At 33.0% G+C, this 24,102-nt stretch overlaps 2 protein-coding genes across 19 annotated transcripts in view; one reads left to right on the top strand and one right to left on the bottom strand.

Annotated features, from left to right (window-relative positions):
- The window catches only part of BAZ2B (bromodomain adjacent to zinc finger domain 2B), a 281,281-nt gene that overhangs the window by 25,201 nt on the left and 231,978 nt on the right, over positions 1 to 24,102 (top strand). For 16 of the 18 annotated variants that reach the window (XM_016152831.2, XM_016152842.2, XM_016152837.2 and 13 more), the window contains exon 3: positions 10,543 to 10,645. The exons of 1 other annotated variant lie outside the window; for it this stretch is intronic. The gene's annotated coding sequence lies outside the window, so the exon portion shown is untranslated. Of the gene's footprint in view, positions 1 to 10,539; positions 10,646 to 24,102 lie in introns of all 18 variants that reach the window. One more of the 18 variants, XM_016152832.2, reaches the window with a different exon arrangement.
- Positions 18,308 to 19,297, bottom strand: LOC118613579 (ubiquitin recognition factor in ER-associated degradation protein 1-like). The gene is given in 2 exon segments (XM_036235848.1): positions 18,308 to 18,792; positions 18,795 to 19,297. Coding segments are annotated over 2 exon segments (927 nt in total). The 5' UTR covers positions 19,237 to 19,297.

The following is a 24,102-nucleotide window of genomic DNA, read 5'->3' on the forward strand; positions in this document are numbered from 1 at the left end:
CATACCATTCAGTGGTTTTAATTACATTCACACTATTGTGCAACCATTTGCTGTTTCCAAAACTTTTTATCACCACAAACAAAAACTCTGTAACCATTAAACAAAACTACCCACTCTTGATAGTAGAAAAAAAAAATGACATAGATGACAGAGGGTCTGTTCATCCCTCTGTAATCAAATCAAAGTTGTGATGGAAACAAGGAGCAGTAGCAAGGAAAAATTGCCTGGAATCTAGAGGAACAAGCAAGCCATACAACTAGGGAAAAGTCCAAGAAAGCACTCTGTAATGGCAGAAGGTAGGATGGGGCGAAGATGCAGGGCCGCCCGGTCTCCAGCTGAGTGAGGCGGAGGCTACAGCAGAGGCTGTGGCAGTGGCAGAAGCCTCTTAAAGGGGATGTGTCCGTGAGCGGATATTCGCAGTGACGGACCTGCTCGCTTTGAGCACCAGTGTTGATTCGGCTGTGCGCAGGGGTTACCAGGGACTTACAGGGAGACATTGTCAGAGTGAGGGCTGAGGTACGACTCACTTTGTATAGAAGTGCCGGCAGTATCCATTGTTCCCTGTTGAACCCTCCCCTCTCCCAGTGCGTGGACACAGTGCTGCCATAGCTGTGACATAATCAAACTGGATAACAGATGTCGCTCTGCCCAGAAGATTCCCTGAAACCTCGCCTCCCCCAATTCACAGCCCCACCCAGCCACATCCTGGTATAGCCTCAGAGAGTCAGGTACTCCTTGCTTAGCAGCACCTAGACTCATACTAGAAGCAGCTGGCCTTGGTTTCTAGTCTAGCCCTTTTGAGGCAGCTATAAGCACAGCATCTGTTGATTGCTTGCTGAATCTTAGCATGTGGTCCCAGAGGGGTAGAGGCTTGGACTGAGTTTGGCCTGCAGCTGAATCCCTCTCAGGACTGTGCAACTGGACACTTACTTCACAAATCCACACTAATAAGATCAGGAGACAGGAGTTTTGCTTTGTACATAGAAACAGACACAGAAAGGCAGCCAAAATGGGAAGACAAAGAACCATATGAGAGAACAGAACAGAGATCCAAATATAATGGAGTCAACTAATCTGACAGATGCAAAGTTCAAAACACTGGTTATAAAGATGCTCAGTGAACCTTTGAGAAGTGAAGAGAACTTCAACAAAGAGACAAAAAAAACCATAAAAATGAAAATGAAAATTATAAAAGGGAATCAGTCTGAAATGAAGAACACATTATCTGAGATGAGAAGTATATTAAATGGAATAAACAAAGTGAAAAAGAAGAGGATCAGATGCCCTATCTAGAGGACAGAAAAGCCAATCAGGACACTCAATCAGAATGGCAAGAAGAAAGATGCAAAGACTATAAAAATGATTTAAGGAAGATATAGGACTCTATTAAGGCTCCAAATATTTGTTTGAACGGCATAACAAGAAAATCAAGATGTTGAACAGCTGTTTGAAGAAATAATGATGGAAAACTTCCCTAACATGGTGAAGGAAATGGGATAAAACCCCAGAAAGCTTAGAGAATTCCAAAAATCAAGGATCCAAAGAGGCCCACACCAAGACACATCATAATTAAAATGCCAATAGTTAAAGACAAACTATATTAAAAGCAGCAAGAGAAAAACAATTACTTATAAGGGAATACCCATAAGACTGGCTGCTGATTCCTCAAAAGAAACTATGCAGGACAGAAGGGCTTGGCAAAAAATATTCGACAAGAATGAAGACCCAGGATATATAACTGAGAATAATTTATCCAGCAAAGCTGTCATTTAGAGTTGAAGGACAGATAAAGAGCTTCCCAGACAAAAATAAGCTAAAGGAATTTATCACCACCAAGCCAGTATTACAGGAAATGTTGGAGGGACTTCGTTAAGGAGAAAAAAATGTATCAAAACCAGGAATAAAGAATAGTAACAACTACATTCCTATCAATAAGTGCCTTAAATGGAAAGGAATTAAGTGCTCCAACCAAAAGATAGAGTGGCTGAACCGATAAGAAAACAAGACCCCTGTATATGAAAAGGAAGGAAATGCAAAAAGATGTTGCTTTGATGAACTTAGAAGGTATTTAAGTCAGACAGAAAAAGATAAAAACTATATGTTTTCACTTATATGCAGAATCTAAGGAATAAAAAGAACAAACTAATCAAAAACAGACTCACAAATATAGTGGACAATTTGGTGTCAGACAGAGGGGAGGGGATTTGGGGGACTGGGAGAATTGGTTGAGGGCTAAAGAAGTACAAATTAGTAGCTGATGGATGGTCATGGGAATGGGAAGCACAGCATAGTGAATGCAGTTAGCATTAATACATTGGGTAGGTGGAGGGTCTGAGGAGGGAAGGAGAAATAGGGGGGGATCATTTTATGAACTATATCGCTGTCTAACCAATGTTTACTTGAAACTAAATAAAAAAATTAAAAAAAATAAAACTCCCCGCTCTCCCCAGCCACTGGTAACCTCTAATCTACTTAGCCTCTCTATGAATTTGCCTTGATGACTCAATTTTAATATGATTGTATTTTTAACTTTTCCACTTAGATGAAAAATATTTAAGGTCTACTGTTGCTACCTAGAATAAATATAAGACTGATCACGACTGAGTACATATATACAGATACACAAATAGCTATGAAGCATCAAAAAGAAACAAGTCATTGATATCAGTAAGTTTACTAAACCTCTTATTGATTCTTAGGCTTTCCTAAGTATTTGCAGGAAGTAGAAAGCTTACAATTCTTTGGATTATGATGTGCTTTATTTTAGAACAAAATCAGCAGACATATATATGTATATGCATAATTACGGTACCCATTTTATTCCTAACCAGATGACAATGTAATAAAATAACAAATAGAAGTATACAAATTAGAAGGAAAATGGATTTTAAAACTTCTTTTGTTTTAAAGGTTGTTCCATTTGTTTAATAGTTTCAGGCCATACACAAAACATATTAGTTAAAAAAATATCAACAGAAGCAACAAATTATTTAAAAAATATTTCTACTGGTCTTAAAAAAACTGTCTCTATGATAAAACAGTGATTAAAAAAAGGGCTTGCAATGTAAACCAAACAGCCATTAGGTTTTTCTGAACAAGAGTTAATAGAAAAATTTAGACTGACATCAACTATTTACTGTCCATATCTAGAATTTCCTGAAGAAGAAATTTAGACTTGATTCAAAATTTAATAAGGGGCATCAGGTTTTGGTGTTGCTAAATGAGAAGATAGATAGTAAACAAATCAACAAGTAAACAATCCTTGTAGAATTTCTGTACTAAAATTAATAGTTTGAACTACTGCAACTTACTCGAATTAGCCACATTTTGACACTGTGCCAAGTTTGAGCTAGTTCCTCTAACTCTGCTGAGATCCCTAAGCTGTGCAGTGCTTGAAAAAAATAGTCAGTAGTGCTCAAATTGGTAGTTTCATACAGCTCTCAGTTAAGAAACTGCTCGATGCTTTGGTGGCCACTGAATTGTGGATGTGGTTTTATGTCTGCAAAATCATAGGCAAGCATGGCGTCATTGACTATAATGTTTGAAGACCGCTGTTTATTTTCGGTTTATTATTTGAATGTTCTTGGACCATGTGCAATCAGACTGATATTTGAATAAAATATATCAAAAAAATTAATATGTTTTTTATTATGTCTTGAGATGGCCTTTCTTCGGTTTCACAATTCTATAACTGGAAAGGATTTTTTAAATAATATTTTATTTTTGTTATCACATTCTTTACCTTGAGCTTATTCTTTCATACCCTTACCTTGAGTAGAAATGAGGAATAGTTTACTAATGCATACAGATTTTTCCTATCTCTGATTGAGGAATTAGAGAGATTTTAGAATTGTTTGGCTTGCTCAGCATCCATTAAATTACATTCCTTTTTGCTGTCTTGTGCTGAAGACCCTGGGAAGCTATAAATTGCATTTCCTGGATCTCTTGCTGCTAGGGTTCCGGGTGCACGTTAGATCCCTCCAGTAAAATGCAATCCTGCAAAATCTGGAAGTAAGAAGTGAAACGAAGGCAGCCTTTCTGCTCCTCTTGGCTATTGCTGTTAGCCAGCATGTTCAAGATGTTCAGTGATCTTGTTCTGGGAGTCATTTTAAAAGATTCTTTTTAGAACCTGTTCCTCCAGCCGTTCCTGCAGTTTTGTATTCATCTAATTTCCTTTGTCAAATATTTTTGTTAATGGGTGAAACCATAGAAGCATTGCCACTAAGTCAGGAATAGATAAGGATTCCTAATACCACTGTGGGCATGTGCGGCAACATAAAGAATTTACAGGCATAAAGATTTGAAAAAATATCCAAAAAACTCCAAAAGGCTTAATGGATAAACTAGTGAAAACATTAAGAGAATTTAAATGGGTTATATACTAAACATGAAAAAATTAACAGATTTACAAAGACACAGAAATAGGCAGTTAGAAGATGTAATGGAAGAGAAGGCTAAATTTTCAATAGTGAAACAAAAAACATCTAAGCATAACTTAATGCAAAATGCCTAAAACAACATGAGATAAAATATAATCCCCCGCCCCAGGACTATTTAAAAGAAGACATGAACCAATAGAAAAGCATATTATTTTTTCAGTTGTAAAACTTATCAAAAGGTCAGTTCTCCTTAAATAAATTTATAAATTGGAATTTAAACCTCAATACAAATGCCCTCTGGGATTTTTGTTTGTTTGTTTATAGCAAGAAAAGTAGATGATAAAGTTTATTAGAAAGTACAAAAAAGCAAGAATAACCATGAAAATCCTGAAAAAAAGACAATGAGGGAAGGCTAGCTTTTCCAGATATTAAAATATATAATTAGGCTCCTATAATTGAAACAGTGGTTTCAGCCCTTTGAAATACAATTTAAAAGTTCATAATTAGACCCAAACATATTTGTAAAACTAGCATTTAAAAATCAGTGGGGAAGAGAAGGACTTTTAAACAGTATTGTTGGGGATAAGCTAGATAGACATATAGGAAAAGCAATATATGAAATATTTCTCACACCATACACCAGAATAAAATCCAAATGGAAATGTACAAAATGAAACCATATAGGTAGTAGAAGAAAAATTGGATGAAATCCTTTATTATCTGAGAATAGGTAAATCTTTTCTAACCATGGTAATAAAAGTCAATAAGGTGAAATTGACTATAAGAAAATGAAATAGTTAAGTTTTTATTTTTCAAAATATTCTTTAATTTTGAAAAATAAAAGGTTCAACTTTCAAACTTATAGAAGAATTTTCAATGTTTTTAACCTTTAATTCATAGTTGTTAGCATTTTACACATTTACTTTATCTTTCTGTATACATGTCATTACTGTTGTTATTGATTTCCTGGCCTATTTAAGAATTATTGCAGGCATCATAACCCTTTACCTTTATTTACTTCGATGTGTATCTTATAAAAACAAGGGTATTCTTTTACATTACTACAGTATAATTATGAAAGTCAAGAAATTCACCACTGACACAATACTACTGTCTAATAATATGTGCAGTCCCCTTTCAAAATGTGTGTTTTATAACAATTATTTTATAATTGTTTTATAACAATTATTTTTCTCATTCCCATTAATTGTTGAATAAAATACATTAGTCTTTTAAAATCTAGACTACTTCATTAGCCTTTCTTTGTCTTTTATTTTTTTCATTATTTAAAAAATTTTTTTTCACAATAACAACAATATTTTATTTTCGTTGGACATCTGAATAACACTTTCTTGTGAAGGAAACCAAACCGCAAATTTGAAACTCCCTCCAATGTTTGGGTTATGCAAATTTGCAGTTTTAGAGCTGTGTTTTGGGAAGCATTTAGGAGTGGGTTGGCTGTGTCATTTAAGAGATGTATGCTTAGTGCTTTGAGAAACCGTTAAACTGTTTTCCAAACTGGTTGTACCATTTTACATTTCCACCAGCAGTTTAGAGAGTCCTGTTCCTTCCCATCCTCGCCAACCAACAGTTGACATGGCCAATCTTTTTAACTTTCTACATTGTAGTAACTTAATTATATCTTGCTGTGGTTTCTTTTTTAATTAATTAATTTTATTTTTTTAAGTTTATTAAATGTGACATTTTCGAAGTGTATAATTCAGTTGTATAGAATTTCTTTAAAATTGGGGTTGTCTTGTTTTCTCACTAAATTTAGTTTATGCATTTTTTCATAGCTTTATTGAAATGTATTTCACATTCCATAAAACTGACCCACATAATATGTAGTTTATTGGTTTTTAATATAGTCACAGAGTTGTACAGCCATCAATAATACTATGTAATTTTAGAAGAACATTTTCAAACTCTGAAATGAAATTTTCAGTCTTCCCAATTCATGCTCACCTCCACACCCTGACCATCCTAGTGCTAGACAACCACTAATTGATTTCTGTCTTTATGATTTACCTGTTCTAGATATTGCATACAAATAAAATCATAAATATATGGTGTTTTTTTTACTGGTTTTCTTCACTTAATGTTTTCAAGATTCATCCTTGTCGAAGCATGTATTAACATGTCATCTTTTCTATTACCAAATAATATCCCATTGAACAGATATACCACATTTTGTTTATCAGTTCGTCAGTTGATGGACAATTAGGTTATTCCCACTTTTGGCTATTGTGATTAGTGTTTCTGGGAACATTCATGTATCAGATTTTGTGCAAGCATATATTTTTAATTCTACTGGGTATATATCTAGGAGTGGAATTCCTGGGTCACATAGTAACTCTGTGTTTAGAATTTTGATGAACTGCCAAACTCTTTCGAAGCAGTTGCACTATTTTACCTTCCCACCAGCAATGTATATGGGTTCTAGTATCCCTATATCTTCACCAACACTTGTTATTGTCTGTCATTTTTATTTTAGCAATCCTAGTGGGTGTAAAGTGATATCTTCCTGGTTTTGATTTGCAGTTTTCTAATATATTGAGCATCTTTTCATGTGCTTACTGGCCATTTGTGTATCTTCTTTTGGAGGAGTGCCTGTTTAGATGCTTTGCCCATTTTTAACTTTTTTTTGGAATGATAAAATTTTTATATATTCTAGGTAAAAGTTCTTTGTTAGATATATGATTTGCAGATATTTTATCCCATTCTGTTTGTGCCCTTTGAAGCACAAAATTTTCAATGAAGAGTGATTCATCCATTTTTTTCTTTGCTTGTGCATTTTTGGTGCCTAAACCAAGGTCACAAAGATTTACTCCTATGTTTTCTTCTAAAAGTTTTATAGTTTTTGTTATTATATTTAGGTCTCTGATCCATTTGAGTTAATTTTTGTGTATGGTGTGAGGTAGAGATCCAACTAATTCTTTTGCATGTGGATATTGTTTTCTCAGTACCATTTGTGAAAAATGCTCTTATTTCTTTCTGTTCTTGTCAAAAATCAACTTACCATAGACTTATGTGTTTATTTTTGGTCTCTGAATTCCTTTCCATTAATCTATATGTCTTTCCTTAGGCCAGTACCTTAATTACTGTCTTAATTACCATTGCTTTGTATTAAATGTGAAGTGGGAAGTATGAATCCTCCAACCTTGTTCTTTCTTTACAACATTGTTTTTGTTTTCTTGGGTCACTTGTGGATTCCATATGGATACTAGAATCAGCTTGTCAACTTCTGGGGGGTGGGGAGAGGGGGGAGATGCAGCTCAGGTGGAGATTGTGCTGAATCTCTTTATCAATTTGAGGAATGTTGCTTTTTTAATAATGTTAAGTATTGATTTTATGAACATGGTATGTCTTTCCATTTATTTAGAGATGCTCAAATTTCTTTTAACAATGTTTTGTAATTTTTAATGTACAAGTCTTGCACTTCTTTTACTACTACTTTTATTACATTTGTTTCTAGATATCTCATTTTTTGATAACATGTTTTCTTTCTGTTACAAGATATTTTGTGCTTAGCTTATACATTTCCTTTCCCAGCCTTAAAATGAGCCATTTCTCCAAGGAGCCTTTTTTTTTTTTTTTTTTAATGGGCAATGGTATTAAGAAAACATTATCTGAGTGTTCAGTGTGTTCTAAAATACTCTATTTTAGAGAGGAAACTACATGTCTCTGGGTCTAAAATCCTTATTTATTGGCCTTCTGCAAATACTGTTGTCCAATAAAATGAGCCTGAATTCTTTGGAAAATATTGCTTGTATGTTTGCAGTTGGAAAAAATTAATACTGGTCTGAACATATTGTCGTGAAAAAGCAAGAATACTTTCCAAGATGTCTGGAAGTACTGATAAAGATGGCAGCTTCAAAGACTTTATATTGACTAAATTTTGATAATTTAAACATGAAAAAGAAGACTGTGATTGTAATAAGTGGAACCAGTTGAATCTGTAAAAAGCCCTAAGTCCATGGTAATGCTCAAAAGGAACAAATTGTGCTCAGTAAAGTCATATATATATATATATATATATATATATATATATATAGAGAGAGAGAGAGAGAGAGAGAGAGAGAGAGAGAGAGAGAGAGATCTATGATCCTCAATTACAAAAAATAAAAAAAGTATATACCTTATGGTTACTGGTTAAATGATAAATCATCAAGGATCAAGGTGTTGACTGTGTTTAATGTAAGAACCTCCCAAATACAAATGTGGTTGCGGGTTTATTAAGGGAAACTTCAAGGAAGTCTGGGGCATGGTTTTAGACAAATGGTCAGAGAAGCTTGGGATTTGACCTGTAGCTCACCTCCCTTCCAGTAAATCCTCAGAAATACGCTAGGTGTACGGTGTATACTGAGACAAGGTTAGCTGGCAAACACCTCAGCATCTTGAGCAATGGGAAGAGTCAGGAAACTATAACATTCTCTTTCCTCCAGAAGAATAAAGTGGGTGGTTCTTATTCATGGAAAAACTTTCACTCTGTTTGGTTAGTTTAACAGGTAACTCAGTATTTCCATGAGGGTTGTAGGGACGCACTATGCTGTATAGGATGTGATGTTGTCTAATTTCTATCTTTTCTATTTTAAAGAAAACCATGTAATTCTATCTTTCTATATTTATCTTTCCTAGTTCAGAGAATTATAGGAAAGGAAAAGTATAGACAGTATTGATAGTTGTTGAAAATTGTTTATGCAATCCCTTGGCACTAGTGATTAGAAGGTTACAATTGTGTATTTAACTAGTAGGATAGTATAAATTAGCTAAATTATAATCCTTATCCTTAAGTATATTTACAGTTGTTATACCATTTATCTTCATTTTTGAAGTGTGTACCATAAATCCTGATTTTTTGATTGATTATGAACAGTCATATTTTTAAGCAAAATTACTATTTTCTCCCACTAAAGAACTATTCTTATATTCAGAAGTGTAGAATGTTTACTTATATGGGAAATGAAAGAGTAATTTTGACTGTCTCATGATAACTGTACTAAAAAAAAAGAAAAAAGAGGATAGTGGTTCCTGGGATGAACATGAACTGAAGAATTTTGAAGGTGCTCTGAAATGTAAGAGTATGGCTGTACCCTTGGGCAGCTCCCAAGAGAACCACTCTCGGAGTAGTTTAACAATGTTATTTATTATTAGGACTAGTTGTTTTATAAAAGAACTTATTGATATGATTATAATCTGTATATCCATAAGAAATGGCTATTAGCAGGGAAAATACATGCTGAAAGGCAATTAACATAAGCATCTCTAGCCTTTGATCTTAGTGACATACATTTATCAGATTATTTATTAAGAATATGTGAACACTTGTATCTACTAGTTTGACTAATACCTTGAGTATCTCTGAAAAAAAAAGAGTTTACATCCACTAATTAAGCAGGCCTCTGATAACTTCAGAAAGATTGGACAATTTTGTCTAATTGGTGAAATCACCCCTTAAATTATAACTATCTTATCAGTTCTGCTCTCTACATTTTAAGATTGAAACTTTTCAAAGTTATTTAAAAGATATATTATTCACTTTAAAAAAGATTTAACATAATGCCTTCTAGAGGGAGTTAGTTTTTGCTATCTTGTGTAGCCAGTAAGTATTTTTGTCTTAATGTTTATCTATCTTTTAGGCATTTTATTATTTGGAATGGTCCTTTGAGAGAATTAAAGTATTGCCGAAGAGCTCTGATGGCTCAGTTGTATTGTAAAAATCAACTTGTAAATAAGTAGTTCTGACCACCCCAACATTGACAGCTTATGAGTGAAGAAAGTAGGTAAGGGAGGGCCAGAATCAGAGGACTGACATATTGGATATACCAGAAAATCAAGAGATGAGGCATGTTGAGGTGCAGTTTAGATCCAGGAGGGCTATTCTAGGAAAACTATGCCTAGACCCATTACAATATGAAATCTTAAGATAAAGAGAAAATCTTGAAAGCAGACAGGAGAAAAGTGATGCTTTACATACAAAAGAACAATGATGCAAATCCCAACAAATTTTTCATCAGAAATTGTAGCCAACAGAAGACTTTAAAGCTAAAACAATGACTCAATCGGCACAAAAATCTGTGTCCAGTGAAAATATTCTTCAGGAATGATGGCAAAATAAGACAGTTTTATAAATGGAAAACTAAGAGAAATTTGTCTCCAGCAGACCTGTACTACAAGAAATGGTAATGGAAGTTCTTCAAAGGGAAAAGGAATAATAGTAACAGAAAACTTGGATCTTCAGGAGCAACTGAAGAGCATCAGAAATGGTAAATATCTGGATAAAAATAAAAGAGTATTTTTACCCTCCTAAGTCCTTTTAAAAAGGCCTGTGGCTGTTTAAAACAAAATTATAACATTGTCCTTTGGGGTTTTTAGTATATGCAGATGTAATGCATAAATGTATATTAAAACAAATATATAAAACTTAGGAAATTTATGAAACTATAATAAAGTATAGTGTGTATGTGGGAGAGAATGGTGATCCAAAGAATCCATGTGCTTATGAAGTGGTTATGATTTACATGAAAAGGTACAGTATTCTGATTGAATTCTGAAAGATTAGATATGTGTATTGAGAGGTAGAGTTCAAAACTCAATAGAAATATTAAAGTGGAATACTAAAAACTATTTAAATTATATTTTCAAAAGACAAGAAAGAAGGAACAGCAACACAACAGCAGAGAGAACAAAAATATTATAAATGGTTGAATGAAACCCAGTGATAGTAATTATGTTCAATGTGAAGGGTCCAAACACTACAATTAAAAGGCAGAGATTTTCAGAGTAAATTGAAAAAAAAAGACCAAATTATATACTGCTTAAGAGATACCCTTTAGGTATAAAGACACAACTATGTTGAAAGTAAACAAATGGACAGAACTATCCCAGATACACAGCTTAAAAAGCAAGAAATAGCTCTATTATTATTAGAAAAAATAGCATTTAAGATCGAGGCTATTATCAGAGATAAAGAGGAATATGCCATAATGATAAAAGATCATTTCAATAGACAGAAATGTATGTGTATTTAACAGTAGCTTAAAAATATATGAAGCAAAAATTGAGAGCATTCAATAGATATTTCTACAATGATATATTTTAACACCTCCTCAGTAATTAATAGAACATCTAGAAAAAAAATTAGTTAAGATATAAATTTGAACTATTGACACTGATTTTCCTTTATATGATTAATATTTGTAGAACACTATACTCCTAAAAATGCCAAACATATTTTTATGTGCACATGGCATGTTCCCAAATATAGATCATATCATAGAAAATAAAACAAATCAACAAACTTAAAATGAGTGAAATTATACAGAATATGTTCTCTTAACCAAACAAAATAAAAAAATAATAGTCAAATATATGATAAAGGACTTGAATTTTTAATGTATAAAGACCTCTTACAACTCACTAATGAAAAAGCCAAGTGAAAAATTGGCAAAAGATCTGAATAGATATTTGTCTAAAGAAGGTATACAAATGGCTAATAAGCACACAAAAATGTGCTCAACATCATTAGTCAACAAAGAAAAACCAAAACCACTTCACACTCACTAGAGCGACCACTAAAAAAAGTAAGAAACAACCATTGGTAAGAATGTGAAGAAACTGGACCCTCACATACATACATTTCTGGTGACAATATAAAGTGGTTCAGCAACTGGAAAAACAATTTGGCAATTCTTGACAAAATTAAACAGAATTACAATAAGGTAACTAGAATTCACAAGGTGAATTACTGAAGTAGAGAGAGTTACTGCAAGAGATCTGTAGAGGATTCTCCCAAAGTTTTCAGCAGAATATTGATCACATGAAGAAATTATGAGGCCAGGTAAAAATCATTGAAAAGGGTTAGAAGAGGGAAGAATGTTTGGAGTTCTCACAGGGATAGGAATAGTGCCTATTCCCATCTTCCACAATTCATAGGGCATTGGACACTCTACTTAATCCTGTCTAGGAGTACAGAATAAACATAAATGCTGCTGTGTTCCTGTCTAAGAAATCTTAAAAGCAATACCTGAAAGGATAAAACTGTTTCCAAGCAACTTAACTGCATCCCAGAAGAAAACTCAATAATATTTATGGGAATACAGAAATGTTTAGCGCCTAACAAAGTAAAATTGATAATTTCTGATACCCAATAGAAAGTTGGACATGCAACAAAACAAGAAAAATGACCAATAATAAGTAAAAAAAAATCAGTTAATTGCAACTGGTTCAGAATTAACACAGATGGTAAAATTAGATAAGAATACTTAAAGTTATAAGTGTATTTCACATGTAAAACAAAGCTAGAAGATTGAACATGAAAATTAAAAAAAATTATTTTTAAATGCAATATATAGAAAAGATTAAAAGTAATCTAGTATTGATAACTATATTTGATAAGAAAGTCATAGTAGATGGGATTAATAGAAGATCATATGTTGCAGAAAAAAAGATTAATGACAGTGAAGACACATTTAGAAACTATTAAAAATGAATCATGAGAAGAAAACGTAGAGCTGTAGGACTTCAGGCAGGTAGCCTAATATATTTGTAAGCGGTCTTCTTTAAAGAGAGAAATGATAGAAAAAAATTTTGAAGAAATAATGGCTGATTTTTTTTGGTAATTTTTGAAAGCTGTAGTCCCCAAAACTCAAAACCAAGAAACATAAAGAAAACTGCATCACAATAGGTCATGATAAAATTGTTCAAAACCAGTGATAAAGGAAGTTCTGAAAGCAGTTTCAGGAAAAAAGATGCATGACCTTCAGAGCAAAAAATATAACAATTTCAGCAGATTTATCATCAGAAACAATGTAAGCAAGAAGAAAATAGACAGACATCTTTAAAATACTTAGAGAAAAAAAACTGTTAACCTGGAATTTTATACCCAGCAAAAATCTCTCAAACATGAGAATGAAGTCTTTTCTAGACATATAAAAGCTGAAAGACAAGTGATTACAAAGTCAATTTAATAGAGAAAGTGTAGTCTATTCAATAGATGAGATGGAAAAATTGGATATCTATCTGCCAAAAGTAAATTTTAATCCATACATTGCATGATATGTAAAAACTAACTCAAAATGGATCATAGACCTAAAAGTAAAAACCTGAACTTACAGAAGAAAGCATAAGAGAATGAGAAAATTTTCATAATTTTTTCACAAAGTTTTCTAAAAACTGGATCTGTAAAACTAAAATTTGAGAAATCATTTCTCATCAAGATGAAAAATAAACCCTGGTGTTCAAAATATACTCTTAAGAGAATTAAAAGACAAGCCGCACGCAGTCTAGGATAAAATATTTGCAAATCATATCTGATGGATTGGCTTGTATCCAGAATGTGTAAAGAACTCTCAAAACTCAGTAAGAAGGAAACTTACAACCCAATTTTAAAAAATGGGCAATTTGAACAAATACTTCACCAAAGAAGATATAAGGATGGTAAATATACATGTGAAAAAATATGCAACATCATTAGCTATAGGGAAATGCAAATTGATACACAATCGAATACCACTGTACACCTGTTAAAATGATAGTAAAAAGATAGGCTACCTCAAGTTTTGTCTAGAACGTAGATTTGTAGCACGTACTCATTGCTGGTGGGAGTGTCAAATGGTATAATCTCTTTGGAGAAAGAGTTAAGCAGTTTCTAAAAAATTAAATATATACCTACTATATGATCCAGCCATTCTACTCCTTGATATATACTCAAAATAAGTAAAAAATATATATATGTAATATCCACCTAAAATTTTGTACATGAGTGTTTTATAGTAACATTATTTTTAATAGCCCAAAAATGGCTACTATAATCCAAATGTCAATTAAATGATGAATAGATAAGTAAAGTCTGGTATCTGTACAATAGAATAAGCTTAGTAATAAAAAGGAATGAAAAATTATACATGCAGCAAAATTGACAAATTCCAAGATAATTACGCTGAATCGAAGAAGCCAGAAAAAAATATATACTACATGATTCCATTTATGTAACATTCTAGGAAATGCAAACTAATCCATTGTGATTAAAAGCAAATTAGTGGTTGCCTGGGATCATAGAGTTGGGTAATATGGAAGAGTCAGAAGGAGGTATTATAAAGGAGCATGAGGAAACTTTTGAGGGTAATGGATATGTTTATAATCTTGATTATGTTGGAATTTCACTGTATAAACAGGACAAAAATGATCTAATTATAAACTTTAAATATGTACAATTTATTGTGTGCAAATTACAAGAAATCCTCATTTGCACAGTTCCAATATGTGCAAAATTAAATTAGTGTATTCAGTTAAATTATACCTACCCCTAAAAATACGGTTCAAATGTAATTTACCACGGAACATTTATTGTAAATAACTGCATGAATAATAAACTTGGAGCTAGCTCTTCAGCATCAAAGTTTATATAATAGATGCACATCATTATCAGTGATCAATTATATTTTCTCAAAGTCTATTGATTGTTTTTCACTGGATATCTGATATTCAGTTCATGTACAAAGAGCAAAGCATGTAGTTACGTTACATTTTTGCCTTTCAGAGATCAACCCGCATGACATTTTACCAAAATGAATAATCAAAAGAAGAGATAATTGGCTGACTGTTATGGTTAATTTTATGTATCACTTTGACAGGGCCATGAAGTGACCAGATATTTGGTTCAACATTATTCTAGGTATATCTGAGAGGGCGTTTGAGGACGAGATTAACATTTGAGTCAGTAGACTGAGTAAAGCAGATTGCCTCCCTAATGTGCATGGCCCTCATCAAATCTGAGGCCTGAACAGAACAAAAAGACAGACCCTCCATTGAGTAAGAGGAAATTACTGCTGCCAGACTGATGAGTTAGGACATTTCTTTCCTGCCTTCTTCATTTCTGGAGTCTTGTTCCAGCCTTTGAACTGAAACTTACAACATGGTTCTTAGGCCCTTGGCCTCAGTCTGGAACTACACCATCAGCTCTCCTGGATCTCCAGCTTGCCAACTGCAGATCATGGGACTTCTCAGCCTCCATAATTACATGAGTCAATGTCTTATAATAAATCATTTTCTGTATATATATCCTGTTTCTTCTTTTTCTCTGGAAATCCCTGACTAAAATGAATTTTGGTACCAAGTGGAGTGCCTACTATTTCAAATATCTACAAATGTGGAAGTAGCCTTAGAACTGAGAAATATATAGAGACTAAAAGAGTTTTGAGGTACATACTAAAGATATGGATGTTAAAGGCCGTTCTGGTGAGGACTCAAGACAGCTGAAGAGAAAGCTTCTATCTTCTTAAAGAATACATAAATAATCATGAACAGAATGTTGGTAGGAAAATGGACATTAAAGGTCATTTTGGTGAGGTCTCAGATGGGAACGAGGAAAGGTTATTGGAAAGTGGAGGAAGTTCAATCCTTGTTAAAAAGTGGCAGAGAACTTGGCTGAATTTTGTTCTGGGTTTGTGGAAGATAGAACTGGTGAGTGATGAAATTGGATATTTAGCAGAGGAAATTTCTAAGCAAAGCATTAAAGGGGAGAGATGAAGATAGAATTGTTAAGCAAAAAAGAATCAAAACTTGGAAGTTTGAAAACATTTCAGCCTATCCATATTGCAAAAAATAAAATTTGTTCTGAAGGAAACACTAAGGGTGTGGCCGAACAGCCACTTGATAAAGAGGTCATGAGTACAATGCATGGATTTAATCAACCATTTCAGCAGAAGCCAGGAATAAGAGATGTGATTATATTAGAAGAGACCTTATTATTTTGAATTAAAGGGCACAGAGAAAGCAAGATGGAATGAAGAATGGCCATAGGATTTCTTGGATTCTGTAGGACAAGATCATAGACCAATAAGCTGCAAATATATGCTATTCTTAAAGAAAAATGAAGAATGACCCTGAAGGAGATTCAGAGATCATCAGGGCTGCACTCTCACTAAAGGCCCAGAGATCAAGGCCATCTCCTACGAAGTTTTAGATGGAATTGTAGATGAAAAACCTGACCATGAAAATGTTGACATTGCTGTCATTTGAAAAGTCTCTAGATATTAAGTCAGGAATTTAGTGAAGATGAAGTTATCAACATAAATGAGGGAAGGTTTGTAATAAAAAGGATTAAGATGTCCCATAGAAAGTTATCTAGTAAAAAATGTCTAGGTAAAGTGTTGAAAATTGATTCAGTCTTAAAATGTGAAATTCATTCAAGGCATAGAAAGGGTGCTTACGCCTTACCTTCATTTATAAGAGGAGGAGAAGGTGAGTACTGTTCAAACTACTCAGTAGTTTTTCTTACAAGGAAATAAGAAAATACTTTTATCTTAATGTTTTTAATTTTTTAAATTGCATTGTAATAAATATTAGTTTTAATTTTTTCATTTCCCTATAAATTTATAGTCAACAGTAAGAGTTTTCTGTGTTTTAGCAAAAATTTGTAAAGGTTATAGAACATTCATAACTTTTCATTTTTTACTAAGAAAGTTTTGTATGTTTCAGGTTGCACACTCATTTTTATAGTCACATATTACTATGCAATTAAAACTGCCAAACATAAACTAGTAATAATTTAAAATTCTGATTTTGAATTAATTGTATTCAAAGGCGACAAAAAGAAGTTGGGATAATAAATATAAATTAAACTAAAAAAATTTATTGAATTAAATTCCAAATGTTCGAAAAATCAGAATTATCCCAAACAATTCCAAAACAAATTTTTTTTTTAAATTTAAAAATATGTAAAATCTTCTTCCATATGAAACAAAGATTTTGTTTTCTGAAGTTTCATTATATTTTTCTATATGTAGAATATAGTTAAAAAGCTTTTAACTGTTGCTACTCATTAATGAGTTATTTAGCAAATCAGTCATTCAGTAAATAGAGTATTAGCTCTTAATAAATTGATTTTTGGTGAAGTCACCTGATTCCTAGAAGATTCTACCCACTAGATGAAGACCCGTTTGATACTGAGAATTGAATATCAAGCTACATACACTCACATACTTATATATAAACATGTAAGTATAGTATATATATCAACCCGCCCTCCAGCTATGATCTTTGAAGCTGTAGGTCAGTTAAATGTGCACAAAGGAAGTCCATAAAATAGCCTATGGCAAATACTAAATTGGTACACCTCATAAAGGTGAAAGAAAACAAAATAGTTATTAAGCAATTTATGAAAACCATGTTACAGAAGAAAAAATAAATATTATCCCCTAAGTCAAAGAAAGAATTAAATACTAAAATTAGCTAGAAGAAAATTTTGTAAACATTTTCTATTCTGCCATAGGGTTAAGAGAGTGAATATGATCTTGATAAAAGTTGAGCAGAAAATTCAAAGTAGAATAGAAAAATCTCAATTTAGATAAAAAGGGAGTTTTGAATGATATAAGGAAAGATTTTAAGGAAATTAAAAATTCACTGATAGAATTTAAGTCTATATTAGAGTATTATGTACTTAAAAGACCATGCAGACAAATCAATGATGTGATCTTTAATTTGCTCTGTAAGCAGAAAAAAAGAAGAAAATATGCAAATGATTATTTGAAACATATCCAACTTAGGTATGCTGTAAAATAAACCACTGGAAAAGGAGCAAAAAAAAAAAAAAGATTTTTTTAAATCTAAGAATTCCAATTAAACATTTAGCCTCATATAATAATAGTCAACTGAAAAAGGAAGCATTCTTAAATCTACCTGACACCATTTTTTAATTATAATAAAAGGACTCGGGCAGAAGAATCACGTTACCTATAAGAAAACGAAACTCTGGATGTTCTCAGCTTTCTCTACAACACTGTATTCCATAAGACTATGAAGAAACAGAATTATAAGGAAAGGATTAATTTAAGAATTTTGTGCTCAACTTACTTTTCTTTCATATATGAAAGGAACAATATTGTCAGATTTTTTTTTTTTTTTTTTGCAATTGATCATTTTACTTTTCAATCATCCAAATTTGGCTTTCTTCCCTTTTTATTCAATGACTGTCCTTCTCTAGAGAAAGTGATGAATCTGCCTCCAGCCTCATCGTCTTCAAACTTTTTGACCAGTGGACATGAATTTCTGATGAAAGTGATCTTACAAAGTTTAAATTCATAATTGGGAATTCTTCTTTTAATGTCTCCAGGCTTGATTGGAGAGGCACTCAGCTCTACACCTTTGTTCTTTCCATCTAGTCTGTTCCCAGAGCTGGAGAAGGCAGGGAAGCCCAGTTCTCCGGCATAAACACTGTGGTCAGTTTTGCCTTCAGTTGACTCCTCATGCTGGACTTGTCTTTCAGGTTCTTTGTAGCCCAGTGGAGCATCAAATTCCACGTTCATGTCGCACTCAGTGATGGACACAGCCTTGTCAGGCTTGGTCTCCATCACCTGCAGTTCATAGATCTTATTGTAGTTGATGGCAATCATATCCCCAGTGGTCAGGCAAAGTTTCTCAGTGCATTTTCTAATACTGCTTTGGGGTTGGTGATATCCAGGAAGTCAGGGCTCTGAGGCTGAAATTTGGAGTATGTGACCACTTGAAGATTGACACTGTCCACCTGAACCAGTCCCCCTTCTTCCAACAGCAAATTCTGCATCATCCAGTGTGGGAGGTAGCAGATACCCTCATCAGCCACAAATTCCAGCACACCGCAATGCATCATGCTGTCTGAGTTCTTCTTGTTCAGTTTGAACAGCATGGGGTTGGTTCTGTTGAGTCGGCTAAGTTGATCGAGGGCTGAGGGTGGCATAATTATCTTCCCGCCTTTCTCCACATCTGACCTGTCATTAGGCCCTGCGAGCATGGACATGGAGAAGCAGTGGTACTGCATGGAGAAGCGGTTCTGGAAGACCCGGGGAATTGGGTGGTCAAACATGTTGAAAGAGAACATGATGGCAACTCTGCCTCACAGAAACCACTTTGTCCAGCAAATGTTACAACTGGAGTCCAGAGAGCTGCTCTCCTTGCATACTCTGCCGTTGCTGCTGCCCTATCAGATTTTGAAGGCCTCAGAAAATATATATTTCTCAAACCCCTGTAGAAAAAAATATCTTTATGAAGGCATACTCATTAATCGAGAGATGATTTTTAAAAACTGTCTTTAACCTCTTTAGTAAAACAGCTAAGATGTCTGTGTTGCAAATTCAGTTGTCAATTTGTAATGTTTCTTTCACTCAGCTTATTAATGGCGGTTAAAGCATTTCATCACTATGAACATGTTTTTGCACTCATTTCACTGGCCAGTCCTTCTTAATTTACTTTCCTGATTTTTCCTCATGTCTCTAACTTCTAAGTATTTATTATAGCACCACAGGGCTTAGTCTTTCTGCAATCAGTTTTTGATGATCTCAACCATTTCATATTTATTTTTTTAATATTTACAATTAAAATATGGTTAGCATACACTATATTAGTTTTAGGTGCACAACAGTGATTTGACATTTATACATCTTACCATGTAACTTTCATTATTAATACACGTAAATAGTAGAGGGATTGATGTATAGAGCCTCCTTACACTGTCCTTTTTCTTACTATGCAAAAATGGAAGTAGCTGCTGGAAGAGATGACTAAAGGGTAAAAAGTGAAGAATTAGGGTTGATTTCCTGGCAGAAGCAGAGGCTTCAGGACCCTGAATTGAGGGAATGATCTAATTCCCAAGGGTTATCTCTCTATGGAAATAAGATGTTCCCTCCCTTGTGTAGTTAGGGTGAACCTTTTAAGAAAATTTCAAAGAACTGAACCCAATGCCTTCAACAAAAGCTGCACATATAAGCTACCATAAAAGCTGCAGCTGAATTGTTTCCCCTTGTTCGTATACTAGGTAGCTCACAGTTTGTAATATATATATATTTTTGCCATTTTTAAAGATCTAACTTATATTGTTTCCAGGTGATTTTTGTCATCTGTTTTGCTTGTTTTTGGATTGCCTCTCTTCAGTGAAGAATGAGGAAGAAAGGTTATAGATGGGGGGAGAGAGAGGAGTTATAAAAAGTAATTTGGGTAAGGATATTTTAAAGTCATTGACTCTTTTAAACAAAACCTAATGACAATTTTGGGTAAACTAGTCTAGTAAACTAGTAAAAGCTTCCCAGAATAAGCACAATATAATGCCTTCTAGTATTTTTGTCTTAGGTGGAGAAGGCACTAAAGCTAAGGAAGTATTAATTCAGTATTGTACTCCTCAGAGCAAAAGCAGTTAAAAAACTACCCAGTTGCCAAGTTTATTAGGCCAACAGCAAAATAAGAATTAATTATGTCTTGTGAGAAGTCAAAATCAACTATTGGCCAAATTCCTTTAATATAATTCTTTGGACATTATAACATCAACTATATATAATATGAAATCTCAGTTACTCTAACATGTGCATGCTAATAAATACTTGGCTTTTCGGTTGGATGAAAACTTCTAGGTGAAGAGTACTAATAAACTTTTTACCTATGTATAGTTAATTTATGAGGTAGCAGTGCGTGACAGCTTGTTTTGTTTTTAATCACTGCAAATCCATGCTAAAGGGGAAGAGATTTTAAAGATATGGTTTGTGATTATTAGTGAGTCAAAAATTTTTCTGGAAAAGGTGTGTTGGAGTCAGTGTTGACAAAGTACGAGCCATGGGACAAGGAATAACATCACTACGCTAGTTAAAGAGTTGACACTTGAATATTATTTCTCACATGGTATTTATTATTCCCAGAGTACAATTTGTAAATGATATAAACTCTGATATTGATTCAGTTTTTAAAGAAAGTAGTGAAAATTGTGCTTCTGATTGAATTTTGGTTAAATGTATATTTAACCAAACTCTGGTTTTCCAACTTGAAACATAATGTCTGTCGAGAGGGAAAGTAGTCATATGAATTTTTGCAGTCAGATATAAGATAAAAATATTTCATGACCCTAAAAAGACCATTTTTCTGATTTCAGAGGGCTTGCCCAAACAGCTTGAAATACCCTTTTTGAATAGCTTGAAACTATCCTTCAGGGTTAAATTATTACAGTTAAATGCTGAAAATGATATATCAGGAGAAACTATAATGCAAAGAAAGCCCTAATCATTACGATATGGACAAATTAGAATATGCATTCTCTTTCCCCCATCCCCACTCAGAAAAAATAATCACTCCTTCTAATGCGCACTCATTTTACGTTGAATACCTCTATTAGAGTAATCAGATATTTGGGGGTGTTAACTTCTCTAAATTGAACTGTGTACTCCTCATGGGCTAGCGATTGTGGACCTCCCCAACAGGGGTATGGTGGTAAATCTTTCTGGGAATAAAAATGTATACGTGCATGTATATATATGTGTGTGTATATATATATATGCATATATATATGCACATATCTACACACACACACAAATTACAAATAACATATATAATACTGTATTGTAAAATCCCTATAGCTAATTGATTCTAATAGACTGTTTTAGTTGATTTTTACCAAACTCTGTGTCTGTAGCCCTATCCGTAGCAAACCTGTAGTTGCTATAATTGTTGAAGAATTTAGTTCTGACATAAATGGTCATCGGTATTTTTAAGTAAATTAGTAATATGAAAATGAAATGACTTCATTTTTCATCATTGATGTGACTTCTTGCAACTTGTTAATAGTTTTTAGATATTGGAAGATTATTTTATCCTCTTTTTTTGTGCTATTTCAGTGTAACACGTTAATTTACATTAACACTTTTTTCCATTACTTAAGTCTAGACTATCAACAAAGTATTAGTTATGCCATGATGCGTAGAGTTTGCCGTTTTCCATGGTGTAAACATTCCCACCATGGTCGATTTTAAGCTATGACATGACATCACAGATCACAGAGTTGGGAAGATATGGGCAGTAGAACACCACTGTTTTAGTTTTTAGGGTGTTTTGCCATACTACAAATGGCATAAATAACTTCTAGCTCATAGATGATCCTAAAGCATAATAAAATACATGATGAGTTTTGAATATCTATTTGTTTTTAATATAATTTATTTTAAGTTTGAAAATATTTATTTATGCTAATGACTGTGTTAAAACCAGCTTGTAAAATTCCTGAAAATTTAACTTTTGACTGTCAGGAGCTGGTATGACTTGAATTCAGCACATTGTTGCCCCTGGAATTGTGCTGTACATAAGCTATACAGCCTTATATGACTGACTTGGGTGAGCAACCATCTCTTAATTGAGTTAATTCAAAAAATTATATTCATCATTATGCCCTTAGTTTTAATGGAATATTGTTATGGGAAAGACCATACAAATGATGTCTTTCCACTTACTATAAAATTACTTTAAAAACTTGGATATGTTATTCCAATGTTTTAAGATCATTTTAAGGAGTTGATACTTTTCTTACCAGATAAGGAGAATGGTATCACATTCCTTCTTTGTTTTGTCTGCCTTGAAAATCACAGGTGTATTGTATGCTTGGTCACAATAACTATTAGTACAGACCAATAACATTTTTAAACTTCTTTTAAAAAATTGAATCTAATGTTGAAATCTGAAGATATATATGTATGTATGTATGTATATGCACATGTATACGTATATATACTACATATAATCATACATACATACGATTTCAAGTTAGGTTCCCTAATGTACATTTGATTAGAAATGTTGAATAAATTCTTAATTTGTTTCCTTTATTTACTAATTTTCAAAATAATGAGTAGGTTCCCTAGTATTTTTCAAAAGTGAACAGTGAGGTTCTTTTTAAAGTATCATTATAAACTGATATATTAAGATATATTTAATATGTTTCAGTCCACTGTAGTAATTGATCTTTGTTCAGTGGGAGCCTCTTCAAGTTGGTCTCTTCAAATTGACTTTCAAGTCTTTTTAACATGACACCAATAATTTTTGATTAATGGCTTACTGGTAGGATAGGGTATTCTAGGCTTATTTTTGACATTTCCTATCCCAAACCTGGACTCAGCCTTTGCTTCATGGAATCCTTTACAGGAGCAAATGGTATTTAGAGACCATAATTTGGGTACACAGAATTCTGCTTGTTGCTTCTGCAGTGGTCTCTGTTTTTAGGCATTTACAGTGGGCTGAACTAATATGTATTTTTAAATGTAAAATATACATTAATTCTATTATACTCAGTTCAAATTCAAGATCACAGGGCTTTTATGTAACTCATCGATTTTATATCTATTTATTTTTGTCCCATACCAAAAATTAATTTCAGAAAACATCACCTTATTCATTTACATTTTCTCAGACTATGCATGCAACAATATTACAAAAACCACCAATTAATAAATTCCAAAAAAAAAATTGGTTAGTGATTACCATCTAAGGTCCTGTTTCATTGTTGCTACTTTAAATTTCTTTTTCTTAGTTTATATCCTATGAAGGATTTACTGTTAAATTATTGTATTTGTGTGTGGTTTATAAAAAATTATCATGCTTAATGTCACTTAGAATATTCTCTGTATGGTTATGCTACCAACTCAATATACAATTAAGTTCATTTATTTTATTTAGGTTTCAATTTGATGGCATTGCTTTTTACATTAATTTTGTAATTATGAAAATGATTTTATATGGTTCGAAAATCACATCTGCAAATAAGTTTTATGAGCAGTCTTCCTACTTTTTTATTTTTTGTACCTTGTTCCCTTCCTCCCTATTGGTAACCATTTTAAAGTTTGACTTTTCCTTTGATTTAAAAAGTTAGACAAATAGGTAGGTAGATGAATGGTAGCATACTACTGCTGTATTTTTTACTTAACAATATATACTAGGCTTG

Source organism: Rousettus aegyptiacus, unplaced genomic scaffold (genome assembly GCF_014176215.1).
Source record: "Rousettus aegyptiacus isolate mRouAeg1 unplaced genomic scaffold, mRouAeg1.p scaffold_m13_p_2, whole genome shotgun sequence".
Lineage (NCBI taxonomy): Eukaryota > Metazoa > Chordata > Mammalia > Chiroptera > Pteropodidae > Rousettus > Rousettus aegyptiacus.